The following is a 15,000-nucleotide window of genomic DNA, read 5'->3' as shown; positions in this document are numbered from 1 at the left end:
AAATCTTCCCAGATTCATCAGACGACCACCGAAAAGCCACTACACTACTTAAGCAACATAAAGTAGAATACCATACATATTTCCTTCCCGAGGACAGGAAATTAAACATCATCATCAAAGGTCTCGATATAAACATAGACATAGACGACATCAAAAATGACATAATAGATAAAGGATATGAAGTAATAGAATGCTATCGACTCAGAAACTCAAGAAATCAAAAAACATCACTAGTCAAAATACTTCTACCTAAATCACAAGATAATTTTTACAATGAGAAACATGTGTGTTATATGCCAGTGCAAATCGAAGCACAAAGACACACCAACCTTCCCCCACAGTGTAAAAATTGTCAAAAATTTGGACACTCCTCAATAAACTGCAGTGCCTCACCGCGATGCCACAAATGTGCAGGTAATCACTACCATCTAAATTGCCCCAACAAGAACAACAATTCCCTCAAGTGTGCAAATTGTGACGGACCGCACGCGGCCAACCATACTAAGTGCCCCAAAAACCCCAGAAACCGTCTCCTTCAAGAACAAAAGAAATCTGAACCTCTAAAAACCAATACTCTTGATCCTAGCAAGACAAAACTATACGACTGGAGCAAACGTTCACAACTTACCCAACCTCCCCCTCCGCCAACACAACAAAACCCTCCCAAAAATAAAACAGAAATTACTAAACTCGTCAACAAAGCTCCTAGTAATAATTTAATTACACTACTATCACTCTCACCAGAGGAAATGAAAGTACGTGTGGAAATTCTTTCCAACCTAATAAAGGATAACCCCATACTAAACTCCCTAAACACAATCGTTTAAACGAATAACAATCCCACACGTCCTCTCATTAACAACTCCGCAATGGCGAACTTAATAACACCTAACTCCATCACAATTTTAAGTTGGAATGCCAATTCGGTATTTCCCAAACGACATGAACTGGCAAACCTAGTAACAGAAGAGAAATATGACCTAATACTTATTCAGGAAACCTTTTTGAGACCGGCTACAAACTTTACTATCAAAAACTATACAACTTACAGAAACGACAGGATTACCAATCGTGGTGGTGGCACTGCAATATTAATCAAAAATAAAATCAGGCACACCTTAATTCCTTCACCAAAATTGGATTCACTTGAACAAACCTCAATCAAAGTCTACCTAACTACTGGCCCTATAGATATACACTCGACGTATAAACCCCCCAAAAAAAGACTGAATAATCTAGATCTTGACAACATATTTAACAACAATAATCAAATATTAATTGCCGGTGATCTAAATTCTAAAAATAAAACGTGGGGCTGTAGGTCCAGTAACGCGGATGGAATCAGACTGAACAAATACGCCATGGAAAATAATGTCTGCATCTCAGCTCCATTAGAGCCTACCCATTTTCATCATGAATCTCCTGATATTCTCGACATAGCACTACACAGAAACTTAAACACAGACATACACATACAAAATGTTGACGAACTAAGCTCAGATCATTCTCCTATCCTCATCACTATTGGATCAAATCCAATATACATACCTCAAACCCGAAAAGCAGTTAACTGGAGGGACTTCAAGAACTTACTTGAAACAAAACCCCTCACACTACCTCCTGTTCAAAACCCACTCCAACTAAATAAAGCAGTTAACTTATTCACTCAAAAAATACATGAAACCATAACCCACACAACCAAAGAATTCCCTTGCCCCACCCACAATCTATATTCTCTTCCTAACGAGATAAGAAATCTAATTAGAGAGAGAAACAGACTCAAAAAACTGGCAAAAAGAACCCTTGACCCGAATATAAATACAAAAGCAAACAGACTCACGAATCAAATCAAAAATGACATCAAAAAACACAAAAACAAAAAATGGGAAACCCTTCTACTAGAACTAAACACAGAGAACAACTCACTTTGGGACATAAAGAAAGCTCTGAAACTCAATTCTCAACCAAAAACGATTCACAAACCTATCCATGGTCCGTACGGACTGGTATTCAGTGAAGAAGACAAATCTGAAACTTTTGCCGACTCACTCGAAAACCAATTCAGCCCCAATAAAAGTTCAAAAAACTATAGGAAATTCGAAGAATACGTTGAGAACTTTGCTACAGACCTATCACAAAACCATGTACCCATCACAATCCCTACCACCACCACTGAAGAAATAAAAAAAATAATAAAATACCTTAAAAATAAAAAAGCTCCCGGACCTGACTTAATTAGCAATAGAGCACTAAAAAACCTCCCAGACATTTACCTGGAACAACTAACTTACATAATAAACAAATCACTCGAACTGAACCATTTCCCTGATCCATGGAAAATAGCTAATATAATCCTAATCCCGAAACCTAATAAAGACCAATTATTCCCCCAAAATTGGAGACCTATTAGTTTAATTGCGTCGTCTTCCAAAATCCTGGAGAGAGTCTTTCTTGAAAGACTACTCATCAAAACAGAAGCAATTATCCCAAAAGAACAGTTCGGATTCGTCAAACATCATAACACTGAACTCCAGCTAGCTCGCATTACCGAAAACATAATTAATGGTCTTCAAAAAAACAAATCAACTGGCCTAGTCATGCTAGACATTGAAAAGGCCTTCGACAAAGTTTGGCATGAAGGACTCATATATAAACTATGTAACCAATACCACTTAGAAAAAAATTACGTACACTTTCTTCATACATACCTAAACAACAGAAAATTTCAAGTAACATTCGGAAATCACAAATCCCTCATAAAAACTATGACAGCAGGAGTCCCTCAAGGATCTGTCCTAGGCCCGCATCTTTACAATCTTTACACTGCCGACATTCCAAAAGCCCCTCATACCGAACTATCAATCTACGCCGATGACACTTGTTGCTTCACAACAGACAAAAGCACTGCCAGGACGCTTATAAGACTTCAGACCCAACTTCACTTATTTGAAAAATGGACTGAGAAATGGAAGATAAAAATAAACTCAAATAAAACTGAAGCAATTCAAATCACTCGCAAAAAACGAAACCCACAAAATCACCTCACCATTAACAAACACGAAATCAAATGGAAAAACTCAGTCAACTACTTGGGAGTCACTTTGGACAAGAAACTTACTTGGTGTGAACACATTAACAAACAAATCACTAAAGCAAACAGTAAAAGAGCAATAATGTATCCATTACTAAACAGTAAATCCAAACTAAACCTAAGCAATAAACTTCTCATTTACAAACAATACATCCGTCCCACATTGACGTATGCTTGTGTTGCCTGGAGTCAGGCAAGTAGCACGAACATTCTCAAAATTCAAACCTTCCAAAATAAAATGCTTAGACAAATAACCAATGCTCCTTGGTACATTAGAAATTCATGCATCAGGAATGACACAAACACCGAAACAATAAAAAAATACATACAAAACAGGCACAAAAAATTTTTTGAAGAGACTAAACAACACGCAAATCCCCTCATCCAACAAACGTTTGCCCCTGAGCCAAACGGTAATCCAACCAAACACAAAAATCTAAAAACCCCAATACAAGTATAGTCCTACACGCACACAAATCAATACATAACACCTCAATAAAACCTACGAAACATGGGAAACCATTACCATAACGCACGCTTACGCACACACGTCACAAAACGTATGTATGTGAGTACACGTGCAAAACTCCCCAACGATCAATTGATTGATTAAACAACTTACAGTCTTAATTAACCAATTGTTCGAAACTGCCCACAAAGGTGTAAGAGTGCACTCCAGCACTGTCACCAATAAAAATCAACCAGCATCGAGCGAGCAGTTCATTCTACTTTAACGGTTCGTCGTTGTCGCTTCGTGGTGTAGTCGTCGTTGTCGTCGATAGTTATACTTGTTCGGTTCGTTTTTCTCTTTGTCGTTTGTGCTTGTGCGTCTTTTTCTCTCTCTCGCTCTCTATCTCTTTCTCTGTGTGTGTGTGTGTGTGTTCGTTAATTTACTTCAAGAAAGAAAACAAAATGTCGGGACGCGGCAAAGGTGGTAAAGTGAAGGGAAAGGCAAAGTCACGTTCCAGCCGTGCCGGTTTGCAATTTCCGGTCGGAAGAATTCATCGTTTACTTCGCAAGGGAAACTATGCCGAAAGAGTGGGAGCCGGAGCTCCGGTATATTTGGCCGCGGTAATGGAATATTTGGCCGCCGAGGTGTTGGAATTGGCCGGCAACGCCGCAAGGGACAACAAGAAAACCCGTATCATTCCCAGGCATTTGCAATTGGCCATAAGAAACGACGAGGAATTAAACAAACTTCTCTCAGGAGTCACCATCGCCCAGGGCGGTGTATTACCGAACATTCAGGCCGTACTTTTACCGAAGAAGACCGACAGCAAAACCAAGTAATTTTTTTTTGTTTGTTTGTTTGTTTTTGTTCGATCAGACACCCCGATAGAACACAATAAGAAAATGAAAATCGGTCCTTTTAAGGACCAAAACGACATTATACATAAAAGAAAATCGAACTGCGAGTAGTCGATTAGATAGATTTAGTCCTAGTTTTCTGAAGGAAGAAAAAAAAAAAAAAAAACGTTTCGATAACACTTGTACAATTCTCTCGTTATATTTTAACTATACATACGCAGACACACTGTGTTTGTGTGTCGGACATACGTGCCACAATTAATAATAGAACGATGGTATTGGGAATTGCGAAGCTTTTCGAAAGTGTGGTCGTGTGCACGGTGCAACAAATCTTTAAAATTCCTCGCAGTGTCGTACCGTAAGTAGACTGGTCGGTATCGGTGTTAGTAGTAGTAGTAGATAAACAGAACGCCGGTTTCGACCGCTCTACTCGTCCTACGCCATTAAGGAGATATCTTTTCTTTTTTTTTTTTCGTTCCCTTCCTTTTTAACTACGCACTAACATTCTATTACGACTAGGAGTTATCGAATGTTATCGACGATGATCGACCGACGATTTTCTTTTCTCAATTTCGTTTTGTGGTTCTAAAAAGAACCGTTTTGTTTTTGTTTTTTTTTTTCGGACGCTCTCCTTCAAAATCTGCACTTCCACTGCTACTAGTAATATACTATTGATTCGAATCGGGAAGTTTTACCTTAAGCCCTTTCGCCTCTGATACGTCTGGCCAATTGTATGTCCTTAGGCATAATGGTGACGCGTTTCGCGTGAATGGCACACAAATTCGTGTCTTCGAACAGACCGACGAGATAGGCCTCGCTAGCTTCTTGCAGTGCCATCACGGCCGAACTTTGGAAACGCAGGTCAGTCTTGAAATCTTGAGCTATTTCTCTAACGAGACGTTGAAACGGCAATTTTCTGATTAGGAGTTCCGTGCTCTTCTGATAACGGCGAATTTCTCGAAGTGCCACCGTACCGGGTCTGTAGCGATGAGGTTTCTTCACTCCGCCCGTGGCCGGGGCACTTTTACGAGCCGCTTTCGTGGCCAACTGCTTCCTGGGAGCTTTTCCGCCTGTGGATTTACGGGCAGTTTGTTTCGTTCGAGCCATTTTTTTTTTTTCTTGCGACGAACAAACGAAATTAGAATCTCACAAATCAATCGTGCACACACACACAAACAGTAACACACGGAGCGACAACGAACACGACTAACGACACACGGGACGCCGATCGAAACGAAAATAACGCACCGCTCGATCGCCGTCCGCTTTTGTTCGGTCGCCTCGTGACGGTATTGGCGGAGAACGACTAGGTAGGGGCGGAGCCTCCGAACCGAATATAAAATTGACGCTTTTGAAATTTCGCCGGCAGTCCAGCTATTGTTGACGTGACGTGTCGTCTCTTGTCGTATTGTTAGTGTTTGTGTATCCCGCTTTCGAAAGTTCCAAGAAAATAAAAAACACGAACGTTTAACAGCAGTTATCGAGATGACTGGCAGAGGTAAAGGTGGAAAAGGTCTGGGAAAAGGAGGTGCTAAGCGTCATCGTAAGGTGCTTCGTGACAACATCCAAGGTATTACTAAGCCGGCGATTCGACGATTGGCAAGACGTGGCGGGGTGAAACGTATATCCGGTTTAATTTACGAAGAAACCCGTGGAGTTTTGAAGGTATTTTTGGAAAACGTAATCAGAGATGCCGTGACCTACACCGAACACGCAAAGCGAAAGACCGTCACCGCCATGGATGTTGTATATGCGTTGAAACGACAAGGACGTACTCTTTACGGATTTGGCGGTTAGATTTGTTGATTGTGTATCGTGTATCTGCTGTTGCTGTTGCTGTCGCCGCCGCCCGATTGTCTATGTGACTGTGTGTGTGTGTGTGTGTGTGTGTGTGTGTGTGTGTGCGTGCGTGTGATTTGCAAACAGAATGATTAGTAGGCATCATGTTGAGTCTCACGTGTAAGGAACAAAAAAAAAAAAAATCGGTTCTTTTAAGAGCCACAACACGTATTTTCGAAAAGAAAATCTTTCACAGATTTTTTTTTTGCTTTAATGGAATTTTAGTTTTTATCATATCTATTTATCTAATTAATTCGTCGTCCTGTGATGCCGTTGCGATCGAATGTCATTTAAATATGCATTAATTATAACAAATAAACATGTCATCCATGATGTTCGATATATAGCTTAACTTATTATGTAGCACATAAAATATTGATATTGTTTATACACACACACACACATTATATATATATATATGTACATGTGTGTGTGTGTGTGTGTGCGCACATATATCTAATACATAACGATTTCGACTACTAAACGTAGGAACGACCGAATCGTCATCAAATAGATCGCTTAGCCGTTGTTTTGTGCCTTTTCGCTCAGAGAATTACACGATACTTTTCGAATCTCGGTAAAATTGACATTTTACGAGCACTTTTGGTCGATTGCGTTTGCTTAAAATGTCGCCCGATTCGGTGGGGTGACACTAGAACGTATTTTATTTTTTTAAGGATCCTGCCTCGACGTCGACGCAATTGTCGATTATACCACGGCAAAAGGTATACACCCGTTTGTCGAAATTCGTCATCTTCCTACGTTCGATTTGTTGCGGTGCCGATATGTACGATTTCAAACTATGCCGTTGATGCAAAATCGTTGATCACGTGTTATTACATCGGTCAGTTCGGTGGTTAAAATGCGTTATTTACGGCGATTCACTTCGTCGACGTAAAGCCCATAGTTCGCGAAACGTTACTAAAACCCAAGATTAACGGATATATCGTGATGAATAAGGAAATTTGTTACTTAAACGGGAAGCCACTAACACGTCGACGGTGTAAAGCAAGTCGAGAGCCGTCGATCGTCTACGCCGTGCCGTTCAGTCCTCCGCCCGTCCTTTTTAATATTGTCCCAACGTTCGAATTCCAACGAGTCATTTCCGTTTCGTTTTGCTTGCCGCTAGTACGCGCCAATTCGTGCCGTCGTCTTTCTTGTCGCCTATAAATCGTAATTTCGTAATTTCGATTTCACCTATTCTCGTGTGGTGTGTGTGTATGCGTGTGTGTGCGTGTGCGTGCGTTCGTACCCACGTGCTTTTGTGACATTTTTCTTCTTTTTTTTTTTTGTTTTTGTGATTAACCATGGCCGATACGGAAAGTACAACAGTCAGCGGGACAACGCCAGCCGGTTCTCCTTCGAAGAAGGAAAAGAAATTGAAGAATCCAAGATCGAAGCCGAGTCACCCGCCGACTTCCGAAATGGTAACGAACGCAATAAAAGGTTTAAAGGAACGCGGAGGATCATCTTTGCAAGCCATCAAGAAGTATATCGCCGCCAATTATAAGGTAGATGCCGAAAAGGTAGCCCCGTTTATTAAGAAATATCTTAAAACGGCCGTCGTCAACGGGGCGCTTGTACAAACTAAGGGAAAAGGAGCCTCGGGTTCGTTTAAGTTGTCCGCATCGGGTTCGGGAACGTCTAAACAAGCCGCCGGCGAGAAGAACAAAAAGAAAACGGCGAGTAAACCCCGAAGATCGGTGACCAAGGCAATCAGTGGCGGTGGTGGTAGTGGTAGCGGTGGTGGTGGTGATGATACTAAGGGTAAGCTAATCAAATCGGCCCCTTCGCCCAAAGCTAAAAAAGCCGCAGCAGCGGCCGCCGCCGAGCGAAAGACTACAACCTCGGCAGCTACGAAGAAGACGGCCACTGCCGAAAAGAAAACTTCGAAAAAGACAACGGTTTCCGCTGCAGCCGCTTCATCGGCAGCTACCTCGACGAATAAAGGTAGATCACCGTCGAAAGCGAAAAAATCGAACAAACCCGGACCTACGAAAAAGCCTAAAGCTCCCAAACCGAAAACTGCAAAAAGTGCGTCGGCTGCTGCCGTTGCTTCGAAAAAAAAAACACCGACAACTCCGAAAAAAAAGAAGTAAAATTATAGTTTTGGTGACTGTGTGGGAGAGTGGCTCCAGAATAACGGTGATTCGCGTCGTTCCAACAAAACAAAAGAATACCGGAGAAGTGGCGTTAGTGCGCCTACAAATCGGTTCTTTTCAGAACCACAAATATATCGAAAAAAAAGAGAAACGTGAAACACACACACACACACATCGTCGATCCACATCCAATTCCAGTATCCTACTTTACCTGAATCTTTCATCCGTTCCGAGTAGGAATATATCATTCTCATTTTTACTTATAACTTGCATACCTCTAATTTATTTTTCACTTGCCCGTAGTTTACATTTTACATGTGTCGAACTTCCAAATTAAAATTTGAAACAATCCGAATGCAACAAAAACTATCATATTATTCTTAAGAGTCGTACAGTGGGTGGCCTGGTCGGCACCGGTATTTTTTTCCTCATGACCATAATTATTTACATTTTACGTATCCTCCCAGAGTTTGTCTCTTACGTGTCCGTAGTTTATGTGTTGCACGCCTCTAAATTATATTTTTCGACGTTCCCGTAGTTTACATTTTACATGTGTCGAACTTGCAAATTTAAATTTGAAATAGTCCGAACACAAGGAAAAACTATTATAGTACTCTTATGGATCGTACAGTGGATAGATTGGCCGGCATCGGTATTTGTCTTCCACGTGACCCTCCTTTGTTTTTGACGTGCCCGTAGTTTATATTTTACGTGCCCCTACATTATATGTATTTCGACGTGCCCTTAGTTTATATTTTACGTGCCCCTACATTATATATATTTCGACGTGCCCGTAGTTTATATTTTACGTGTCCCTACATTATATACGTTTCCGACGTGCCCGTAGTTTATATTTTACGTGCCCCTACATTATATGTATTTCGACGTGCCCTTAGTTTATATTTTACGTGCCCCTACATTATATATATTTCGACGTGCCCGTAGTTTATATTTTACGTGCCCCTACATTATATACGTTTCCGACGTGCCCGTAGTTTATATTTTACGTGCCCCTACATTATATACGTTTCCGACGTGCCCGTAGTTTATATTTTACGTGTCCCCAATTTATATTTTAACACTAACGAGACGACTCGAACGATGTCCCGTCGCTCGCGAGGATGGAATTGCGGTCGGTCGTGATCGCAATGCCTTTACATTTTCACATTTGTAGGGTACAGTGTCGACAGGCGAGTAGTCGGGACGGCACCTGGCCACTGCGCTTATGTGAGAGGTGACGCGTCGCCGACCGGTCGGTCGGTCGTTGCAATGTCTCCTCCGTTTGGAAACGCATGTGCTATATACGCCCGTTTTTGAAGGGAAGTGAAAAAAGAAAGTTTTTTTTTCTTTCCGATACACGGGTGGTATAAAAACAAGCGGATTCTAGTCTATAAAGGCGTTCTGTTTTTCGTTGGTGGTTTTTTGTGTGGGCTTACACGACGACACAACCCACCACCACGGTGTGATGGTTTTTGTTGTTTGACGTTGACCGCCGAGTGTTGTGTGTGTGTGCGATGATCGATCGATCGATTACAGAGAGACCTTGTGACTGCCGAGTGTATGTGACAAGAGAGATCATCGCCACTGACACACGGCAACCGTCGTCTCGTGTTTCTCCTCCCCGACTAAAATAGAAAAAACGCCAATAGGCAGTGCTCACGGCGAGATTGCGGACTCTGCGAGCGTTGTTAAGCAGCAACGTTACGGTCCTACATGCAATCGAATATACAGAAATTTTTGAGATACGATCTCGTTGATAACTTTGCGATAGCTCTCCCGATTCCGAGTGAGATTATATTTTGAACCGAACGTTCCTACGAGAATCCCGTGTCGCTTTCAATCTAGCGAAGGGTCGAGAGGATGTCGAGTTCCGGATCGGTTGACGATACACGTGCGTGCGTTAAATCTCGGTTAATATTAATGTGTAGAACTTCGCACTCGCACGGGACGATGACGAAACGCGCGCGACGAAGCGATAATTCGTTGTGTGGTGTGGAAGTTAGTAGTTCTCTTACGAGCGAAGAAATTTAATTATTGACTTTGGTTTTTGCACGTGCGGATGTGGTCGATCGTGTTCCGTTTTGAACGTGTTTTTTTATATACACATATTATAATATATAATATGAAAAAACAATGTTTGATAAAAATATGTGAAATGTTTCGAGAGCGTGGCGTCTTGAACGGTTTTCCGTATTCTAGACGCGCTGAACGCACGCGAAATTCCGACTTTTTGTCGGTCTCCACACGCCGCGCGCACGTTGTGACGGCTTAAGCGCACCACAGCTATGTGTTAATATATAGCTGTCGCGCGTCGTCGTAACGTGTCGCGTTCGCGCGGAGAGGGGAGACTGGTGTTTGTTTTTTGGTCCGAAACGTCGTCGTCGTTGTCGTCGTCGTCGTCTCGACAAACGAGACGAGACGAGACGAGACGCGACGATGACGAGCCGACCACACAAAACAAGAGTACAGTTCCCTGGTTGATCCTGCCAGTAGTCATATGCTTGTCTCAAAGATTAAGCCATGCATGTCTCAGTACAAGCCAAATTAAGGTGAAACCGCGAAAGGCTCATTAAATCAGTTATGGTTCCTTAGATCGTACCCACACTTACTTGGATAACTGTGGTAATTCTAGAGCTAATACATGCAAACAGAGCTCCGACCGGAGACGGAAGGAGTGCTTTTATTAGATCAAAACCAATCGGTGGCGGGTTCGCGCTCGTCATCGTACAACTTGGTGACTCTGAATAACTTTACGCTGATCGCACGGTCTTCGCACCGGCGACGCATCTTTCAAATGTCTGCCTTATCAACTGTCGATGGTAGGTTCTGCGCCTACCATGGTTGTAACGGGTAACGGGGAATCAGGGTTCGATTCCGGAGAGGGAGCCTGAGAAACGGCTACCACATCCAAGGAAGGCAGCAGGCGCGCAAATTACCCACTCCCGGCACGGGGAGGTAGTGACGAAAAATAACGATACGGGACTCATCCGAGGCCCCGTAATCGGAATGAGTACACTCTAAACCCTTTAACGAGGATCAATTGGAGGGCAAGTCTGGTGCCAGCAGCCGCGGTAATTCCAGCTCCAATAGCGTATATTAAAGTTGTTGCGGTTAAAAAGCTCGTAGTCGAATTTGTGTCTCGCGCCGCTGGTTCATCGTCCGCGGTGTTAACTGGCGAGTCGCGAGACGTCCTGCCGGTGGGTCGGCCCGCAAGGGTCGCGCCCAACTCAATCCTGCCGCGGTGCTCTTCATTGAGTGTCGAGGTGGGCCGGCACGTTTACTTTGAACAAATTAGAGTGCTTAAAGCAGGCTAAAACTTCGCCTGAATACTGTGTGCATGGAATAATGGAATAGGACCTCGGTTCTATTTTGTTGGTTTTCGGAACCCCGAGGTAATGATTAATAGGAACGGATGGGGGCATTCGTATTGCGACGTTAGAGGTGAAATTCTTGGATCGTCGCAAGACGGACAGAAGCGAAAGCATTTGCCAAAAACGTTTTCATTGATCAAGAACGAAAGTTAGAGGTTCGAAGGCGATCAGATACCGCCCTAGTTCTAACCATAAACGATGCCAGCTAGCGATCCGCCGACGTTCCTCCGATGACTCGGCGGGCAGCTTCCGGGAAACCAAAGCTTTTGGGTTCCGGGGGAAGTATGGTTGCAAAGCTGAAACTTAAAGGAATTGACGGAAGGGCACCACCAGGAGTGGAGCCTGCGGCTTAATTTGACTCAACACGGGAAACCTCACCAGGCCCGGACACCGGAAGGATTGACAGATTGAGAGCTCTTTCTTGATTCGGTGGGTGGTGGTGCATGGCCGTTCTTAGTTGGTGGAGCGATTTGTCTGGTTAATTCCGATAACGAACGAGACTCTGGCCTGCTAAATAGGCGTATTTTGACATCCTAAAGGCTCGCCGGTCCGGGGTTCGCGCCCCGTGATCGTGCGCGGTTTTTACTGTCGGCGTACAAACTTTTCTTCTTAGAGGGACAGGCGGCTTCTAGCCGCACGAGATTGAGCAATAACAGGTCTGTGATGCCCTTAGATGTTCTGGGCCGCACGCGCGCTACACTGAAGGAATCAGCGTGTCCTCCCTGGCCGAGCGGCCCGGGTAACCCGCTGAACCTCCTTCGTGCTAGGGATTGGGGCTTGCAATTGTTCCCCATGAACGAGGAATTCCCAGTAAGCGCGAGTCATAAGCTCGCGTTGATTACGTCCCTGCCCTTTGTACACACCGCCCGTCGCTACTACCGATTGAATGATTTAGTGAGGTCTTCGGACCGATACGCGATGGCGTTTCGGCGTCGTCGATGTGTCCGGGAAGATGACCAAACTTGATCATTTAGAGGAAGTAAAAGTCGTAACAAGGTTTCCGTAGGTGAACCTGCGGAAGGATCATTACAGTGTATTTGTATATATGTATGTATACACACACGCTAGTATGTGACTTGTGTCGTGGTCGTCGTCGTCGTCGTCATCATATCATCATCGTCGTCGTCGTCGTTGTTATTTTTTTTTCTCCTCCTACTCCTCCTCTCCTCCTTCTTCTTCTTCGATGTCGTTCGTCGTCGCGTGGAAAAATCACGCGCGCCGCGTACCTTACGACAGCGAGGTAGAAGGTAGGTGTGTAGAGATGAAGGTGAGATGGAGGTGTGAAATTGAAAATGATAGAAACGGCGGCGGCGGTGGTGGTGAGACGCGACGCGCGACGCGACACGATTATATTTAATCGAACGAATAGTCTTCTCTTCTTATGTATGTACGTTGCGAGAGTTAGACGCTTAGAAAAACTCTAAGCACACCAACTCCCTCTCGAGACAGACTCTAACTGATGACGAGGTTCATACTTCGTCGTCGTTTGGTGGTTTTTTGCGTGTGGGTGTGACGTACGTTTAATAGTACGTGTCTGCGTTGTTCTTTTGACGACGTCCTCTCCCAGTAATGTCGTCCCGGCATTTTCTTCTCCCCCCCCGTATAAGATAGTGGTCGTCGTGTGACGCTTTACGTTACACGGTCGACGACGATCAAGCGGGGAGGAATGAAGACGACGAAAGTTGTGTGTGCCTCGGGATGTGCTGCTGCTGTTGAGGACGACGACAAAGTGCCGAACTTCGTTCGATCGAGATAATATCTCTCGCACATACAAACGCGCGCAGCTACCACCGACGGGGGATGTGCTTTGCACGAGGGGATGCGTGATGCAGAGAGAGAAAGAGAAAGAGAAATCGTCTAACGTACTCTCGCGACGTTGTGTAGTTTACGTAAGGCTCTATAGAGAAGACAGAAGGGTTAAAGCAAACTGCCGTGAGATGATTCGGGTACCTGAGAAATGGCACGCGCGTTCGCGCGCGCTTTGCTAATTTTCGTGGTCGTAAAGGATTTTCGCCCGATTTCACGTGCCGTTCGTTTCGTGGTGACGTACGTCGCGCGCGTTTCGTAGTCTTTCGTAATAGAAAGGAAACGAACCCCGACGACGTTACGACGTTTTTTCGGTTAGCGGAGTTTCTTTACGCCTAAAAGAGAAGGAGTGTGTGAAACAGCTTCGTCTAAAAATTACAGACGGCGATCGTGACCGGTTGTAGTCGTGTCGACGAGCCGAGAGACACTTCCCGTTTGCTTAAATTACGAGGAGTAAGTGTTTCGAACGGTGGTTCGTCGCGCGTCGACGCTAACGGAAATATTGAGAGCGCCGTCTTTAAACAAACAAACAAACACCACAAACCATTTGAACAAGTAACACTCGTTTGAAACAACACACGTAAGGTTTCGGACGATTGTTGTGCGCTCGCGTAAAAATCGTAGCGTTAGTATGTATCGTCCGAAACGTTCGTCGTTGTTAAAAAAAGAAAAAAATATTACCCTAAACGGTGGATCACTTGGCTCGTGGGTCGATGAAGAACGCAGCTAATTGCGCGTCAACTTGTGAACTGCAGGACACATGAACATCGACATTTCGAACGCACATTGCGGTCCTCGGATTCTGTTCCCGGACCACTCCTGGCTGAGGGTCGTGTCTATTTCAAAGACTGCTCGGCGTCCGACGAAGAGACAACGTTACGATAACGACGAACGAAGCATGATTCGATTACGTCGATGTGTTATTGTTTCGATGTCGCGCCGCGACGTCGCAGCGAGATGGACGTGCACGCGTCACTCTACCTTAGATCGTCGAAACGAGATGATATATTACCATAAAATATACTAACTCGCATTCCGATCGTTATATATTTATTTTATGTAGGTAGAGTGACGCGACGTCTTAAAACGTGAGAGCGTATCTCGTCGTCGTGGTCTATGACTACGAGGAGGAGATGTATGGATCGTGCGGTGCGAATTATCGTGCCACACGTCGCCGGTCGACGAGAGAATTGTAGATTTTTAACGTGCGATCGACGTGTCCGATATTTTCGATTGTCATTACACGTTGTGTAAGATCGGAAAACGACGTCGAATCATATATATATGATATATGATATGATATGATATGATATTATATTATATTAATATTATATGTGATCGAAGCGTTTAGATCGTTCTCTCGTCGTTGTGACCGGAGTCTGTTTTTTCGTTCTCTCGAAACGAAAAATATAAATTTTTCGACCTCAGAGCAGGTGAGACTACCCGCCGAATTTAAGCATATTACTAAGCGGAGGAAAAGAAA

The 15,000-nt window shown here is 43.9% G+C and overlaps 4 protein-coding genes and 2 non-coding genes across 6 annotated transcripts; 5 read left to right on the top strand and 1 right to left on the bottom strand.

The window, feature by feature from the left end:
* Positions 1 to 3,969: 3,969 nt before the first annotated feature.
* LOC136418831 (histone H2A) lies at positions 3,970 to 4,429 on the top strand. Its single transcript, XM_066405059.1, has one exon. It carries the CDS (start codon positions 4,004 to 4,006, stop codon positions 4,379 to 4,381), a length of 378 nt encoding a protein of 125 aa, XP_066261156.1. The 5' UTR covers positions 3,970 to 4,003; the 3' UTR covers positions 4,382 to 4,429.
* A 665-nt stretch (positions 4,430 to 5,094) lies between these two features.
* LOC136418830 (histone H3) lies at positions 5,095 to 5,581 on the bottom strand. Its single transcript, XM_066405058.1, has one exon. It carries the CDS (start codon positions 5,504 to 5,506, stop codon positions 5,096 to 5,098), a length of 411 nt encoding a protein of 136 aa, XP_066261155.1. The 5' UTR covers positions 5,507 to 5,581; the 3' UTR covers position 5,095.
* Positions 5,582 to 5,793: 212 nt separating this feature from the next.
* LOC136418826 (histone H4) lies at positions 5,794 to 6,221 on the top strand. The gene has a single exon (XM_066405053.1). It carries the CDS (start codon positions 5,885 to 5,887, stop codon positions 6,194 to 6,196), a length of 312 nt encoding a protein of 103 aa, XP_066261150.1. The 5' UTR covers positions 5,794 to 5,884; the 3' UTR covers positions 6,197 to 6,221.
* A 1,225-nt stretch (positions 6,222 to 7,446) lies between these two features.
* On the top strand, positions 7,447 to 8,357 carry LOC136418829 (histone H1-like). Its single transcript, XM_066405057.1, has one exon. The coding sequence runs from the start codon at positions 7,546 to 7,548 to the stop codon at positions 8,335 to 8,337; it is 792 nt and encodes a 263-aa protein (XP_066261154.1). The 5' UTR covers positions 7,447 to 7,545; the 3' UTR covers positions 8,338 to 8,357.
* A 2,453-nt stretch (positions 8,358 to 10,810) lies between these two features.
* Positions 10,811 to 12,740, top strand: LOC136418836 (small subunit ribosomal RNA). Its single transcript, XR_010752962.1, has one exon. It is a non-coding gene; the product is annotated as a small subunit ribosomal RNA (ribosomal RNA).
* A 1,455-nt stretch (positions 12,741 to 14,195) lies between these two features.
* Positions 14,196 to 14,350, top strand: LOC136418835 (5.8S ribosomal RNA). Its single transcript, XR_010752961.1, has one exon. It is a non-coding gene; the product is annotated as a 5.8S ribosomal RNA (ribosomal RNA).
* Positions 14,351 to 15,000: the final 650 nt, after the last annotated feature.

The sequence above is a fragment of the Euwallacea similis genome, unplaced genomic scaffold (genome assembly GCF_039881205.1).
Source record: "Euwallacea similis isolate ESF13 unplaced genomic scaffold, ESF131.1 scaffold_110, whole genome shotgun sequence".
In the NCBI taxonomy this organism is placed as follows: domain Eukaryota; kingdom Metazoa; phylum Arthropoda; class Insecta; order Coleoptera; family Curculionidae; genus Euwallacea; species Euwallacea similis.
The sequence above is the reverse complement of the archived record's forward strand: the minus strand, read 5'-3'. Positions and strand labels throughout refer to the sequence as shown.